The 15,952-nt window shown below is 42.7% G+C and overlaps 2 protein-coding genes across 2 annotated transcripts in view; both read right to left on the bottom strand.

The window, feature by feature from the left end:
- asns (asparagine synthetase) overlaps nucleotides 1-678 on the bottom strand; it is a 32,710-nt gene extending 32,032 nt beyond the window's left edge. The window contains exon 1 of the mRNA XM_080735041.1: nucleotides 606-678. The gene's annotated coding sequence lies outside the window, so the exon portion shown is untranslated. The remainder of the gene's footprint in view (nucleotides 1-605) is intronic.
- Nucleotides 679-3,158: 2,480 nt separating this feature from the next.
- anln (anillin, actin binding protein) overlaps nucleotides 3,159-15,952 on the bottom strand; it is a 38,057-nt gene continuing 25,263 nt past the window's right edge. The window contains exons 16-27 of the mRNA XM_080735219.1: nucleotides 15,112-15,324; nucleotides 13,814-13,940; nucleotides 12,121-12,169; nucleotides 11,622-11,675; nucleotides 9,888-9,920; nucleotides 9,730-9,748; nucleotides 8,964-9,076; nucleotides 8,357-8,416; nucleotides 6,830-6,916; nucleotides 5,488-5,595; nucleotides 5,106-5,278; nucleotides 3,159-4,262 (exon numbers count right to left, since the gene is read on the bottom strand). Of these exons, the coding sequence (XP_080591345.1) occupies nucleotides 4,148-4,262; nucleotides 5,106-5,278; nucleotides 5,488-5,595; nucleotides 6,830-6,916; nucleotides 8,357-8,416; nucleotides 8,964-9,076; nucleotides 9,730-9,748; nucleotides 9,888-9,920; nucleotides 11,622-11,675; nucleotides 12,121-12,169; nucleotides 13,814-13,940; nucleotides 15,112-15,324 (1,151 nt within the window). The 3' untranslated portion in view covers nucleotides 3,159-4,147. The remainder of the gene's footprint in view (nucleotides 4,263-5,105; nucleotides 5,279-5,487; nucleotides 5,596-6,829; nucleotides 6,917-8,356; nucleotides 8,417-8,963; nucleotides 9,077-9,729; nucleotides 9,749-9,887; nucleotides 9,921-11,621; nucleotides 11,676-12,120; nucleotides 12,170-13,813; nucleotides 13,941-15,111; nucleotides 15,325-15,952) is intronic.

Consider the following 15,952-nt stretch of genomic DNA (forward strand, 5'->3'; position numbering starts at 1 on the left):
TGACTGTGGAATAGAGAGCCTACTGTATGCGTGCCTATGTTTCGCGCGTGGCTTTCCCCCGTTGATCTGAGTTTATGCAGAGCAATAACTACCAATCTATGACTTTAAGGATGGTTTATGATGACACACCATGACATCTGTTCAGAAACGTGGTCTTCTCTGGGATTCACGTCACTAAACTGATCGATATCTTTATCTATCTATCATTGTTTTCTAACGAGGTGTTATAGCCTGTTTTCTTTACCATTTCATTCATTTTCTTCCCTCTAGTTTGGAAGATCGTTCTGCTTGAAGCGACGTGCCAAAGATAGGCTATCCTATTCCTATGGCCAACCAAAGAGCAGATCTATAAGATCACAGCGCGTCGTTAGAGACTAGCGACATCATAAAGGCTTTAACGTATGGACTGAACGCATGCACGCTTCCTATATCTACTACACTCCATTTAAAGCACGTTAAACTTATTACACCTATTATAGTAGCTCTGGTCCATAGCGTTAGTGGAGGTCTCCCTAACTCCACTAACGCTATGGACCAGAGCTACTATTATAGAAGGATGTATCACTGATTACTGTGATCAGACTCGTAAGGTAATGAAGTCCTACCTTGTCAATCGGAGGGTTTTTCCAGGGGAGAAGAGCAGTTTTAAAGGAGGTTTGTGTGACTTCTAACCGGCAGACTGACTGACAGAGTGATATGATGCGTGGTAATGCTACAGTCTGACCCCATCGCCTGGGAGGACGCCGGCCCCACTGTGATTGGCTGCGATGTCAGCGTCATTTACAGTTTCACGCTCCTAAAGTTATGTCTCTCAAGAACAGACAAAGACCCTTTTCCACTGACATGGCCCAACACCACACAACTCCACATCGCCCACTTGTGCCAGGTTTTCCACTACAAGGACGGACCTGGGTAGAGTGGTGTGAAAGTGGTACTAAACTCTAAAAAAGCCCATTTTCCACTGGCCCAACTCCACACCACACCGCCCACTTGTGCCAGGTTTTCCACTACAAGGACCTGGGTAGAGTGGTGTGAAAGTGGTACTAAACAGGGTCTGAGCTAGGCCAAACAGGGCCAAACACTTCATAATGACTGATCACCAGATATAGTTGTAATACATGATAATAGATTATATTGTGTTATAACCACTATTATAATCTATTATAGTGTATTTTAATTATCATAGTAATACATTAATACTTTATGATGTATTATAATCACAGTTATAATCCATTACAGTGCATTATAATTAGGATAGTTGTAATACAAGTTTATATTGTATTATATTGTAGTATATTCCTTGTATATAGACCTACTTACTGTTTGTTTAGATTTACTGTTTTCTTTTCTTTTTTTCCCCCTTTTTCTTTACATATCTACTGCATAGTACTGTGTTCTATTTGTCTGTCATTCAATGTTATATGAGATACTTAAATGGTTTCCTGTTGAAATAAGCTTAGTCTTTTCATGGATCTCCTTTTAGTAGACCTTGTACCAGTGAACTGTACCGTCATGAATCTGTACATTTTCCTATGCAAACTTCTAATAAAGCCTTCAATCAATCAATCAATCAAAACAGTTAAATGGGTCAATTTGTTTCTTACCGATAGGGGTACTTTTTTGTAATGGAAAATGTAGATATTTTTTTTTAAACTGCTGTCGAAAAGGGGCTAAAGTATCCAATCTAGAGTAGGTCTGAGCTAGGCCAAACAGGGCCAAACACTTAATAATGACTGATCACTCACTGCCTTTTAATTTAGAACACCAGGATAGAGTTGTAATACATGATAATATATAGATTCTATTGTGTTATTATAACCACTATTATAATCTATTATAAATTATCATACATTAACGGGCCGTGAATAGGGTAACAGTCTGCTGGGAACACCGTCACACGTTGGGCGGTTGCCTGACAACCAGCTATAAACCAGTGACAGCCAATGAGAGGCCGTTGCATCCCGGGCTATGGGATCCAAACAGAGCTGATGTGATGACTGGGACCACCAGGTGGCTTCCCTGCGCCGGCGCGGATGAAGCCACAAGTATCACACAATCACTCTGATGGTTGCATCATCAATAAGCCTCCCTTTCATGCGTGTATCTATTGTTTATAAGTTAAAGCATAAAATAATATGTAATAATGCGTTCACTTCCCTGTCTTAATAGACAGGTCTAATCCTACAACCTTCCGATAAAAGGGTGTACCAAACTTTTCTCAGTTGATTCTAATTTGTTCCTATTCTTTCCTGTAGAATCCATTTCTGCCATACATTAGCATATTTCAGTCAATGTGCTAATTGTCTCAATAATTATGCACAATACAAAAATGTACATGGCAGAAATGGATTCTACAGGAAAAATACATTAGAACAGAGGTCTTCAACGTTTTCAGGCCAAGGACCCCTAGTTGAGAGATGAAGCAGGGACCCCCACAACATGTTCATAGATTTCATATAGTTTCATCTTTTGACAGCACAATCATCAGAGTGTATTTTGGATTCATGTCAAATTGTGTTTTCAGATATTTAACCACTTGAACCGTCAATACTTAAAAAACTTGACCTTTCACTCTGTACTTAGTCTGCTCTTTTTTCCCTCTACACCAAAGCTCTTTGGCAAAAATAGCCGATCTACCAGCTCACAACGCCTCGCAACGCGAGCCATTGTGAGCTTGTAGATCTGCTATTTTTGGCTAAAGTTCTCGGAATTTGGACACTAGGGTTCAATTGGTTAATATAAAAAATGAGAAAAGGTTTCTATCACTCAAAGATTTGGAAGACCCCCTTTAGTGACTCTGAGGACCCCCTAGGGGTCCAGGACCCCCTGTTGAAGACCCCTGCATGAGGATCAACTGAGAAAAGTTTGGTACACCCTTTTATCAGAAGGTTGTAGGATTAGACCTGTCTATAATGCATTCACTGGTCCTTTATCCACAAACACTCTTGCAATTAAGCACCTAAAACAAATTCAAGATAAAAAATAATCAAGTCGTTTAGTTCTGTTTGGCATTTATTGAAGTGCATTTTTAAAACAATACTCACCAGTCATTAAAATGCGTGGAGTGCTTGTAACAGATTAATTACAGTATAAGGTGCAGTTACATAAAACTTCTAATTCTGCCTATAAGGGAGGATTCTGCAAATGCACTCCAATGGGAGCTGAACGCTTCTCCCCAAATGGCAGCAAAGCGCTCCGTTCCCATTGAGATGCATTGGAAGATTCCTCCCTCATAATAAAAGTTCTGTGTGACTGCACCCTAATCAAATAATCTCCTGGAAGAGGATGGAAGCACAATGATAAATGGCACCTGGTAAATGGTAGATTTACCCATAAAAACATAATAAACTATTTAAACCAATATGACAAATAAAACCTGACAGCTGTGACACACTGTAATAACATGTGATATGCTCAACACAAAGGTGAACTTAACGAGGGATATTTTGACTTTAAAAACATTTTGGGGTCATTTTATCTTCTACTCAGGCTTTTGTTTGACAGACAGTTTTTAGGTTGATTGATTGAGTAGACCATTATTTATCTAAAGACACAAACGCCTGAGTAGACGTTAAAAGGACCCACAAACATGTTTGAAAGTGAAATATCCCTTTAGTTTAAAACATACAAATTGTGGCAAGAGAAACGTGCATTCATTTAGTATTTCAACAACATTTACATATCAACTTAAGCATTGAAAACAGACTCAATATATATATATAATAAAGCCATGCCTTTTTTTAATAATGTGTAGAAAAATAAAAGCCAACTCAGGTGAAATCAAACAAAATGTTTCAGAGACTAAAACAGCCTAAAACTCTTTGGAAACACCAAAGGTCATCAAACCTCCACCAAATACTGGAATGACATGAAAAGTACATTTGTTTCTCATTCTATAAAGTACGTTTAATTACTGTTGCGCTCTTAAAATATTCTCCGGCAAAACACATATTGTATTTCAACACATTTCACTCTGTATTGCACTTTAGTAAAACACAATGGTTGATATTATAATATCATATATTTATAATTTAGTCCCATGAAACAGAAGCAAGGGCCTGAGTCTCACTGGCTCCCTACAGTGGGGATCACTGGGGCAGGTAGCAGGAGAATGGCTCCCTCCAGTGGAGAAGGAGAGTAGGACGCCTCACTGGGGCCGGTAGCAGGAGTCTGGCTGCCACATGCGCAGATCCACCAACACCTGGTTGAGCTTCAGCATCCAGAGGTTCCTCTCGTCCTTGGTGTCTGCAGACAGCCAGTTCCTGACAGGAGAGCAGAGGCAAGGAGGACACCTTGTTTAGCCCGGTGGTTCTCAAGCTTTTCAGGCCGCTACCCTCAAAATAATCACATTTTAACTGGGTACAAGCACTAAGAGTTGAGGCGTTACATTTTGAATAACACGGTTCGATTGTGAAAATAGACGATCTACATGCTCACAACGCCTCGCAACACAATTTCTGCCTCTAATATTTGACAATTGTGTATGTTGGATTCGTGTTATTGTGTTCAGACATTTAACGACTTAAAACGTCAATATTTTGTAAACTTGACCCTTCACCATGTACTTGTCTTGTTCTGCTCTTTTTTTTTTACCTCTGCACCAAACATATTAAAAGGGGAAGACCACCCATTTTCAATATTGAACTATGTCATTAATATACCTGAGAGGAGTTGTGTGGAAATAAAAAGAAAAGGTCCCCCTCTTCTGTGTTGCCTAGAACTGGAGGATTGATTTTGGGGTTTGTATTGCAAATTACAACTTGATGACATCAAACATTGTACTTTACAATACAAACCCCAAAATCAATCCTCCAGTTCTAGGCAACACAGAAGGGGGAAGAACTCCTCTAAGGTATATTAATGACATAGTTCAATATTGAAAATGGGTGGTCTTCCCCTTTAAGCCAAAAATATTGTGCTGCGAGGCGTTGGGCCCTTGTAGATTTGCTATTTTTGTCTAACGTTCTTGGAATAGGGATGCGAGGGTTCAAATGATCCTATCACACAAGGATTTGGTGCCCCCCCCCTGTAGTAACTCTAAGGACCCCCTGTTGAAGACCCCTGCTTTAATGTGTTAAAGGTGATTAAAGGTACAGGACACTTACTTGGTGACACACATGGTGTTGTGGCACTGGGACACCAGCGTCTCCTTGTCCTCGTCCCTCTGGGGACGGACGGTGACCAGCTCGAAGGTGTTGGGACGGGCACAGAACTCCCGGTTGGCCGGCTCCACCTTACGGCTGGTGCAGTTGGCCAGGTTGAGACGACCCATGGGCTTCTGTTTTACAGAGCACAGCACAATTTATCAGAGACAGACAGGGTTATGGATGAAGGTTTTTCATTTGAATCCTTAAAAGTAACAGTTTTTGAAAATGTAAACCAATTTCAAACTAAGGGGAATCATTTTGGAAGCTCCGATTGATCAGAAATCCACAAATGGTATTGATGTCATGTAACAGAGAGGGCATGTCAGTATGTTCGGGTTACCTTGCGTCTCTCGTCATCAGGGTAGGTCCAGTAGGAGATGCAGTAACCAGACAGGACACACCATCTCCTGTGCCACGCTCCAAAACCACTGACGTCCTCAAACATGGTCTGAAAGACACACTAACATCAGCATTGTACAATAATATATAACTCCACGGTTAAAGGGATATTTCACATAATTTTATCATCTACTGGGGTTTCTGTGAACACCCGAGACAGTTCTGTCCCAGAATATTTAATCCAATCCAGTGTAGCATAAATAAAGCATGCACGCTGCGAACAGACCGTGGCACGCATGCGGATCGTGCACGATGGACACGCACGTGCCCACGTCAAGTCGATTTATGGTGGCAGCAAATGAGTTAACAAAATCAATAACCAAAAACAATGCATTGCACCTTGATCAATTCCAAAACTTTTCCAGTAATGGAAAAATATTTTTCTAATTTCAAAATATTTCCAATAATTTCATGACCGTGGGAACCCTGGACCAAACGTGGGATATGTGAAAAGAAGCGGAGATTTATGCATGTTGCAGCCAGGATGAATACAATGCAATGGACGACCGCATGTCGACGGTTGTCAGTATTTTGCGAGGCATCATGGGAAACTGAGTCTTTTCCCTGACTCCATCTTGCGGTGGCACGATGGCTATTGGTTACCATGGTAACCTGTTAACACGTCAGGTAACGTGAGGGGGCGTGTTTTTTGAGCGATGGCAAACCGCTCCTAAGAGTGGCTGTGCGTGTGTCTGTAGCCACTTGTCCTCAGCGTTTTGCCATAGAAATGTGTGTGTAGCCATATTACATCACATTACATCACCAATTATCTGTAGCCACTATCTGTAGCCACCTTTCCTCAGCGTTTTGCCATAGCAATGTGTTTTCCTCAGCGTTTTGCCATAGCAATGTGTGTGTGTAGCCATATTACATCACATTACATCACCAATTATCTGTAGCCACTATCTGTAGCCACCTTTCCTCAGCGTTTTGCCATAGCAATGTGTTTTCCTCAGCGTTTTGCCATAGCAGTGTGTGTGTGTGTGTGTGTGTGTAGCCATATTACATCACCAATTACATCCTAGACCTATATCCTAATCTTTTTCCTCAGCGCTTTGCCATAGCAATGTGTGTGTGTGTGTGTGTAGCCTGTATCACATCACCAATTACCAATTGAAGACGTTATGCTAGCACGACCACCGCTCACTTCACATTGGGTGTGATTTTTTTCAATTACAATTGTCATATAAACATTGTCTTAATTTTCTCCCAAAAGTATTACAAAAGAAATGGTCTGATGAAATGAATATTAAATATACTGAATCAAGCAACATAACACTCACCAGGAAGCCCCTCTCCTCCACACTGCAGCCCACCTGACACTGCATCTTCAGGTGGATGTGGCCTTCTAGAGGGCATAGGAATGGAACCTACACACACGTGCGCGCGTGCACACACACACACACACACACACACACACACACACACACACACACACACACACACACACACACACACACACACACACACACACACACACACACACACACACACACACACACACACACACACACACACACACACACACACACACACACACACACACACGCGACAGAATTAGCAGCCAGCAAACACCTCTGCAACATTGACCACTTTAAACCCATAAATACTTATAGTAGCCTGGAGGATCCTGGGATGTGTACTAGGGCATTAACGACTTGTGACTTTTGCAAGTCGACTCGGCTCAGTAAAAAGTTGAGCTGAGTTGAGTCGACTTTATCGTTTGATGACGTCATCACATCACACACGACCCCCCCAATTATTTTGGGGGGTCCCCAGAAGATTAACTTAATGTGAAACACTGTTTTCTCACTCAACTGTAAACAAACCAACATAAAGGTTAAGTGTATAGACATGCACATTTCTAAAGTGCAAATTTAAGGACTTTATAATACCTTTAAAATGGCAAATTAAACATCGTCCAAATTTGTCAAATATATAGAGGCAGAAATTGTGAAAATAGCAGATCTTCATGCTCACAACGCCTCGAGGCTTTGTGTGCATGTAGATCGGCTATTTTCACAATAGAAAGTATTATTTATTTTTTTCCAACTTCGACTTTCTCTGGTGGGAGTCGACTTGTGTAATGAAGTCGTCGACTCTTTCGTTAATGCCCTAATGTGTGCTAGGGCCCCCTCTAAAGCAGATATATGTGTGCACTGTGCAGAGGTGTAAGAGCCAATGTTCCCTGAAGTTCAGGTTGTTAAGACACCGTTAATGCAGGAGTGGGGAAAGAAACACCTCATTATTAGACATGTTTAAATCTACAATCTGGGACTTAGATTTAGCCGATCCGTATGGTTATGGTATGTTAAGTCAGTGGTTGGAGGCAGTCTCCCTACTCTTCAATCGGTAGGACAGGGGTTTTCAAAGTGGGTGACGGCCGGGGTACCCTGGGGTGCCGTAACGGCAGTCCAGGGGTGCCGCGAGATCATTTGAAAATAGTTCAAATTAATTTGGACTGCAGTGTACATATAATTGTGCCGCCATCTTTATAGAAGTCGCAGGACATGGTCTGTTGGGAGAGACTTGATGCTCACAGATTGTAGCTTTAAACGGACACCCACAAGTGGCACCGATAATGTGCTCGTGTGAGGAATGTTAAGACATTAGTTTAACATTTAGGTGACCCAACAGAACTTATTATATTCCATACAATAAGAGAACAGACAGGGAACCAAATCAATGTGACGACGTTGGCGTCAGAAAGAGACAGAAAGAGTCATCGTGTCACCCTTTCCCAGCCTTCATTGAATTAATTAAAAATGAAAACAATTAAAATTAAAAAGAATAACTGTAGCAAAGTTAACCTTGTAATGAAACATGTCAGTGTGAAACATGTCAGTGAGAAGTTGTCCTTCATATTTGATCTACAACAGAGAGATGAGGGTGTGTTTTAACAGACCACCATGTCAACCTGGCATCAAGATTGTTGGGCGGATTTTGGTCATCTTGAAATGTTTTCATCTCGCATTATTCGCTTAATTAAAAAAAGTTATCTGTAGAATAATCTCCAAGAAGATGGATAGCTGAAGCCCCTAGTTTGAGCCTCCCACAATGTTCAAATGCTTCTGTCATACAGTCTGGAGCTCTGATCAAGAGTTAAGCTGAGGTGAAGCCTCCTCCACACTTCTGTTTCATCTTTACATCCGTGCAAATTTATCCTAACATAAATCAAAATCAACTAAGCATATATAGCTTGCTGCCTAGCAAATAAAATGTAAAGATATTTTAAAATATATTATCGTTATCGTTAACGGAAATGCCTGCTTCCTTACTGGGAGTTGGAGGTGTAGTTCCAGACTAGCACTGGGAGATTGTGGAATAGTTGTCTGGCTATGTGAGACTACACAGTTGATAATGCTGATAAGTTGAGTGTGGAAGATGGAAAGACACAATAACACAAAGTGTGTTTACCTTGGTCAGGGGGAATTTGGTCTTGCCGATGGAAGCCAGGGTCAGTTTGTGGGATCCCACCAGGCTGAAGTTACTGGTCCTCACAGAGTTGGGGCCTCCAGGACTGGCCAGCACTGAACACACATTATACAAGAACACTCAGGATACCATGCTGTTTGTTTCAATAGAGGGTATGCGCATGCATAAAGTGAATGGCAAATCGAGTGGCAAAGTGAGTTTAATGTTGTTTAACATTGTTTAAAGAAATCCGATAGGACTTTACTTTTTGGATGCATGGGCTTTCAAAGCTAGAAAATAGTGTTTTGCCACTCAGTAGGCGTGCCCACATAACTTCCTGATACGATGATGATGTCACGCGCATTGCGCATACCCTCTATAGAACAACACTGGCATCACTTCAGGATAACATGCTGTTTGTTTCAATAGTCAAAGATACACAAATAGCTAGGCTCGTAGGCTGGCATGTATGGCAGGGAAGGTCATGGGTATGGCCACGCCCTGGATCACCCCCCAGGCCATCTTTGAGCAAGTAGTAGTAAGACAAGCTCGGAACATTTTGTCTAACCCCTTGCATGTTCTGAACCCAGAGTACGATCTATTGCCATCTGGCAGGAGATATGACTCTGTCTCCAAGACACATTTCACCCAAGGGAGACAAATAAAGCTGAACCTTGAACCTATACAATCCAGGGCTTGACACTAAGGTCTCAGAGGCACTCGAGTGTAAACATGTATTTTCTATCAACTACTTTGTAGTTTGTCTTACCTGGAGTTTGGCTCGTTTTCTGCAAGGAGAAAAAGAAAAGGCAGAATAAATTATAGTATTGTGATAAACGTGAAAACTACTACCAATAAATCCAACACAAGCAGTTATTTTTATGGACAACCATTGGCAACAGTGGAGTGTAAAATGTGAAGACTTACAGTAATGGCAAGGAATCTCTTTGGAGTGATGGCCTGGAAAGAAAGACAGAAGGGACAACAGAGTGTTTGTCAGTGAGACAGTTCAGATGCAGCTCTCAGTACACCTGAAACCATTCACATGTACACAATGTGTGTACTTTGAAGAGTGCCAGCCAAGAGGGAAATAGCAAGACATGCCATCTCCGGTTTACTTCCTGTACAGTGAAGTGGTTTGGAGTATTCATTCCAAGGGATGTTTCACAGCTTCTGAATCATTCTTTAGCTCCACGGTCTCTGAACTAAACTAAATGTTGGACCCCATCGTCACAAGCCACACAATATTCCCAACATTTTCATACTTTCCTTCTCCCAGAGACAAAGAGAAACCTTATTATCGACCTTTATCTGTCCCAGCAACACACTCTCGCAGTAAACACCAGTAAACACACCCGAGCCCACAGTGCACATAATAATAGTTACCCATTTTCTCCCTCCAGGGAAATTCTGTATTTTCAGCTCAACCCAGCTGATTCTCTGCCCACAAGGAGCGCACGAGGCTAAGAGTCTTGCTCAGGGACACACATCCACATTGCTACCCTGGCCTGGAATGGAACCAGGGAAAACCAGGGGCTCTGGTTCCCCAGGCGGGCTCCCTAACCATTCAGCTATAGAATGGAACCAGGGACAACCAGGGGCTCTGGTTCCCCAGGCGGGCTCCCTAACCATTCAGCTATGGAATGGAACATGGGACAACCAGGGGCTCTGGTTCCCCTGGCGGGCTCCCTAACCATTCAGCTATAGAATGGAACCTGGGACAACCAGGGGCTCTGGTTCCCCAGGCGGGCTCCCTAACCATTCAGCTATAGAATGGAACCAGGGACAACCAGGGGCTCTGGTTCCCCAGGCGGGCTCCCTAACCATTCAGCTATGGAATGGAACATGGGACAACCAGGGGCTCTGGTTCCCCTGGCGGGCTCCCTAACCATTCAGCTATAGAATGGAACCTGGGACAACCAGGGGCTCTGGTTCCCTAACCATTCAGCTATGGAATGGAACCAGGGACAACCAGGGGCTCTGGTTCCCTAACCATTCAGCTATGGAATGGAACCAGGGACAACCAGGGGCTCTGGTTCCCCTGGCGGGCTCCCTAACCATTCAGCTATGGAATGGAACCTGGGACAACCAGGGGCTCTGGTTCCCCAGGCGGGGCTCCCTAACCATTCAGCTATGGAATGGAACCTGGGACAACCAGGGGCTCTGGTTCCCCAGGCGGGCTCCCTAACCATTCAGCTATGGAATGGAACCTGGGACAACCAGGGGCTCTGGTTCCCCAGGCGGCTAACACATCTCCCCACCCAGTCCACAGTGCACCCCCCACCAACATGTGAACTGGTGAGTGACTGAATACAGAAGATGATGTTCGTACCGACATTAACAAATCATGACCGTCAAGAATTCCACTCCAGACAACCTGAACACACACACACACACAGTCTCAAGGGAAACACACATCAGACGCGGCGCATGAGAACATACGCCCCCAACCCCCATACATTATTTTCAATGAAGTAACCCAAACCAGCGGTGCCAGACGCGCACAGACGTGGGTAACAGTTCTGCCACGTTAGGCTTGATTTATACTTTGTTATTCTCACCGAACCTACAATCTTTGGCAAGCAAAACGGTTGTAAGAACAAGTCTAATTTATGCAGAACAAAGGATGTGCTTGATTAGTCCTTTGGAAGAGGGAATTACCTTGGACTTGCTGGGTTTCTTTCTCTTGTCGCTGCACAGCTCACGCTTCTGCACCTAAACAGTGTTTATATCACTTTAATTCATTCATATGTAGACTATATATCTGCACCTAAACAGTGGCTTATATCACATTAATTATTTATACTATACTTCTGCACCTAAACAGTGTTTATATCACTTTAATTCATTCATATGTAGACTATATATCTGCACCTAAACAGTGGCTTATATCACATTAATTATTCATACTATACTTCTGCACCTAAACAGTGTTTATATCACTTTAATTCATTCATATGTAGACTATATATCTGCACCTAAACAGTGGCTTATATCACATTAATTATTCATACTATACTTCTGCACCTAAACAGTGTTTATATCACTTTAATCCATTCATATGTAGACTAATTATACTGGTTTTTAAATGGAGATGATTGTGCTGTTGGGTTGGTGTTCCATAACAGCAGTAAAACAATGAGAAAAAAGAGACACCCACCAAGTAGTAGACCTCAATGTCGATCTCAAAGCCACTGCTGACGTCAGGCCTGAAGGTTTGACATGGAAGAGAACAGAGAAGAATACGTTTCATATTAAAGAACAGAGACATGGAAGAGAAGAGTACGTTTCATATAGAACAGTGACAATGGACTTATATTTTTAATACATTTCCAGGCCTTCCAATGCAGTCCTACATTCATTGCACGGATGAGAGCCAAGGTCACCAACTTATGCCGATAAACCTCAGTCTCAGATGCTGAACACTGATGTAGTGCCCCGTATGTACGTATGCAATCTATTCTCATGACGGTACCCTGAACAAGGTCTGGTGCAGGTTGTAACGACACTGTGCCCGTGGGCCCCTGGGTGCCACACGAGGCCCCTGGTGTGGCCTTGCAAGTCTGCAATGTTACGTTTGCGATGTCCACCATCCACCCATTAGGCAATTTTAATATAGGGTTATCACTCTTTTCCTTTTTAAAAACTTAAAGTAGGCAATAATCCCCCCCTCCCTCTCCACTATTTAGTCGTCTTGCCCATTCATTGCAGAAAGCGCCTCCCAATTTGATTGGTTGCCAGTTACTTCTATACGCCGATTTCCTGAGCGACACCCTGGAGAGGGCGCTGCCATATCTGTGGTTTCAACCCTACATACAGTACAACCAGTAAACCAATACAAAACACGAGGCTGTGTGCTAACATTAGGAGTGAGTCGCTAAATAAAAGTTTCCAGAACCTGCTGTGCTGTTCTTTGTGGCAACAAAGTCCTTTAGGTTGATATTTTGTATCCACTTCTGGTGAACATCTTTGTAACTCCTCGTCCAGCGTATCAACAGACTAGAGTTGCACCACAGCCATGGCTGACTGCGCCCTCTAGAGGGGAGTGCTCAGGAAAACGCTCTATACCAAGGGTCTTCAACAGGGGGTCCGGGATCCCTAGGGGGTCCTTAGAGTTACTACAGGGGTCCTCCAAATCTTTGTCTGTTAGAAACTTGTTTCTCCTTTTTTATATTAACCACTTAAATCCGAGCGTCCATATTCTGAGAACTTTAGCCAAAAATAGCAGATCTACAAGCTCACAACGCCTCACGCTGCAAGGCGTTGTGAGCTTGTAGATCTGCTATTTTTATTGGCTATTTTCGGCAAAGACGTTTGGTGTAGAGGGGGAAAAGAGCAGACTAAGTAAGGAGTGAAATGTCAAATATGCATTGACAATTCAAGTGGTTAGATATCTGAAAACACACATTGACATGAATCCAAAATACACTGATGATCGTGCTGACAAAAAATGAAACTATATGGAATCTATGAAAAGGTTGTGGGGGTCCCTGCTTCATCTCTCTCTCAACTAAGGGGTCCTTGGCCTGAAAACGTTGAAGACCCCTGGTCTATACACCAGACACACACCAGTGCGGGCAGTGAGTGAGTGACTTACATAGTGAACTTGGTATTAAAGGTCTAGTATAACAGTATTAACTTACATAGAGAACTTGGTATTAAAGGCATCTAGTATAATAGAATAGCCTACATGGTGAATTTGGTATTAAAGGTATCTAGTGTAATAGAATAACTTACATATAACTTACATGGTGAACTTGGTATTAAAGGTATCTAGTGTAATAGAATAACTTACATATAACTTACATGGTGAACTTGGTATTAAAGGTATCTAGTGTAATAGAATAACTTACATAGTGAACTTGGTGCTAAAGGTCAAGGCGTCTCCGCTCAGAGCACTGCGGGTGCTGGCCAGAGTTGTGGCCACTGTGTTCTCTGCTCCCGCTCGGATCATCAGGAAGAAGTAATGGTTGGCCGATTCTGAGGAGATGGAACAATAGAAAGGTTTGAGCACCACTGATATAAACAGAGCTACACTTTCTAACCACCTGCCCACTGTACCAAGACATCAGACACACTTCCCACAGATTACACACACCCGGAGTGAGTTTGAAAACATGATCAAAGACAAAAAACTCCCATACCTACTGAGAGAAATACAACTACAGATGTGTGAACTGTTGTGATAAAAGAAGGCTATAGAATGGAATACAACCACCCTAAGGACTACAAACATTGAATGGCATCCAGACCTACTGCACATACAGTATGAACAGAGCTGCTACCTTTAAACGCATTTAAAATGTGAGGCTTTCTACTATTGAGAAGAAATTATATAATAATATAATCCTGTATATACTGTACATAATGACAAAATGTGACATAGCTCTGTTTACACAATGCTGTACCCCTCCAACATGTTTTGAAACTTGCTTTGACAATGTAAACGTATGTTTTCTCATGCCAATAAAGCTCCTTAGAATTTGATATAGAGCAGGGGTTCCCAAACTTTTTTGTCTCAGGGCACCCCATAAATATTTGTTTTAATCCGAGGCACCCTTACATTATAATTTTCACTCCCAGCACCTTATATAGCTTATCGTCCATGTCGCGTGGAAACCTTGTATGTCCAAAACCGTTCGTTTTGTATTAATCATCTATAAAATTTAGTTTACTAAACTAGTGAAAACAGCAGATCTACAAGCACACAACGCCTCGGGTCGCGAGGTATTGTGTGCTTGTAGATCGGCTGTTTTCACTAGTTTTGTGCAACAGTCTTGTATGATGAAGCAGGGCCTTGCTTTACCAAAATACATACACTTGGAGATACGAGGTTTCTGCCCGACAGTGACAATATTTTAGTGATTATGTTGCGAGGAAAACGTTGAGATAATAGCCATTTTGGTTAGAGCTGACTGAAAATAACATTGCACTTCAAGTTTAAAATGATACTAAATATATAAAATAAGTGTCCACATAAATTCCAAATATTATCAAATTATCTCGCGGCACCCCTGGACTGCTGTCACGGCACCCCAGGGTGCCCCGTCACCCACTTTGAAAACACCTGATATAGAGAACTGTTAAGATTTAGAAGACATTAGACTCAGGTCTCAATGTGTTCATAAACAAAGTAAAGCTCCTCCAGTACCAGGCTTGTTGGCAGCAGAGCAGACAAAGTCAGCTTTGAGGGGCAGACGGAGCTCCTGCAGGCAGATGGAGCCCTTGGAGGCAGAGACCCCCATCACCTCCTCCTGGGCCTTGGAGCCTCCAGCAGCAGAACCCTGCTTCTGACCTCCTGCAGACCCTGAACCCTGGCCCTTCAGCTGCTCCAACTCTGCCTTCACTGTGGCTCTCCTCTCAGCTGGGGGGGGGGGGGGGAAAGAGAGAGAGAGAGAGAGAGAGAGAGAGAGAGAGAGAGAGAGAGAGAGAGAGAGAGAGAGAGAGAGCGAGCGTGTACAATCATGATGGAATGGTGGAAAAAAGTACTCGCATGTTTTACTTAACACATTGGATGGATGTCATTATTTTGCTATTTATTTGGCTATCCACAACTTTGCAACCTCCCATCATGCATTGCGCACAAGGCATGATGTGGCATTTCCGGCGTTGCAGCCGAGTGTGATCTACAAGCTCACAGCGGTTGCATCTGCGACGCGACGTGAGCTTGTATGTCAGCTGTTAACCGGATGTGTCCCACAGATAATTCTACAGTGAAGGTTTAGTTGTAAATGACGCTGTGTGTTTGTTTACATGGCGGACATGTTGGATACTAAATTCACACAGTGCATCCTGCAGCAGGTGCTCTGAGCCATTGATGAGCAGCGGTGAATTATAGAGTGGAGCGGTCATTATACGCCTATAATTCACCACTGTTTTCAGCGCTCGACCAATCAGGATCAAGCATTCAACCAAGCCGGGTAATAAAGTCTAATAACTCACTGGCTACCAGCAGCAGTCTCTCAGTATAACATGGTTTACAGTATAATAAC

Source organism: Nannobrachium achirus (assembly GCF_963921795.1).
Source record: "Nannobrachium achirus genome assembly, chromosome: 10".
Taxonomy (NCBI): domain Eukaryota; kingdom Metazoa; phylum Chordata; class Actinopteri; order Myctophiformes; family Myctophidae; genus Nannobrachium; species Nannobrachium achirus.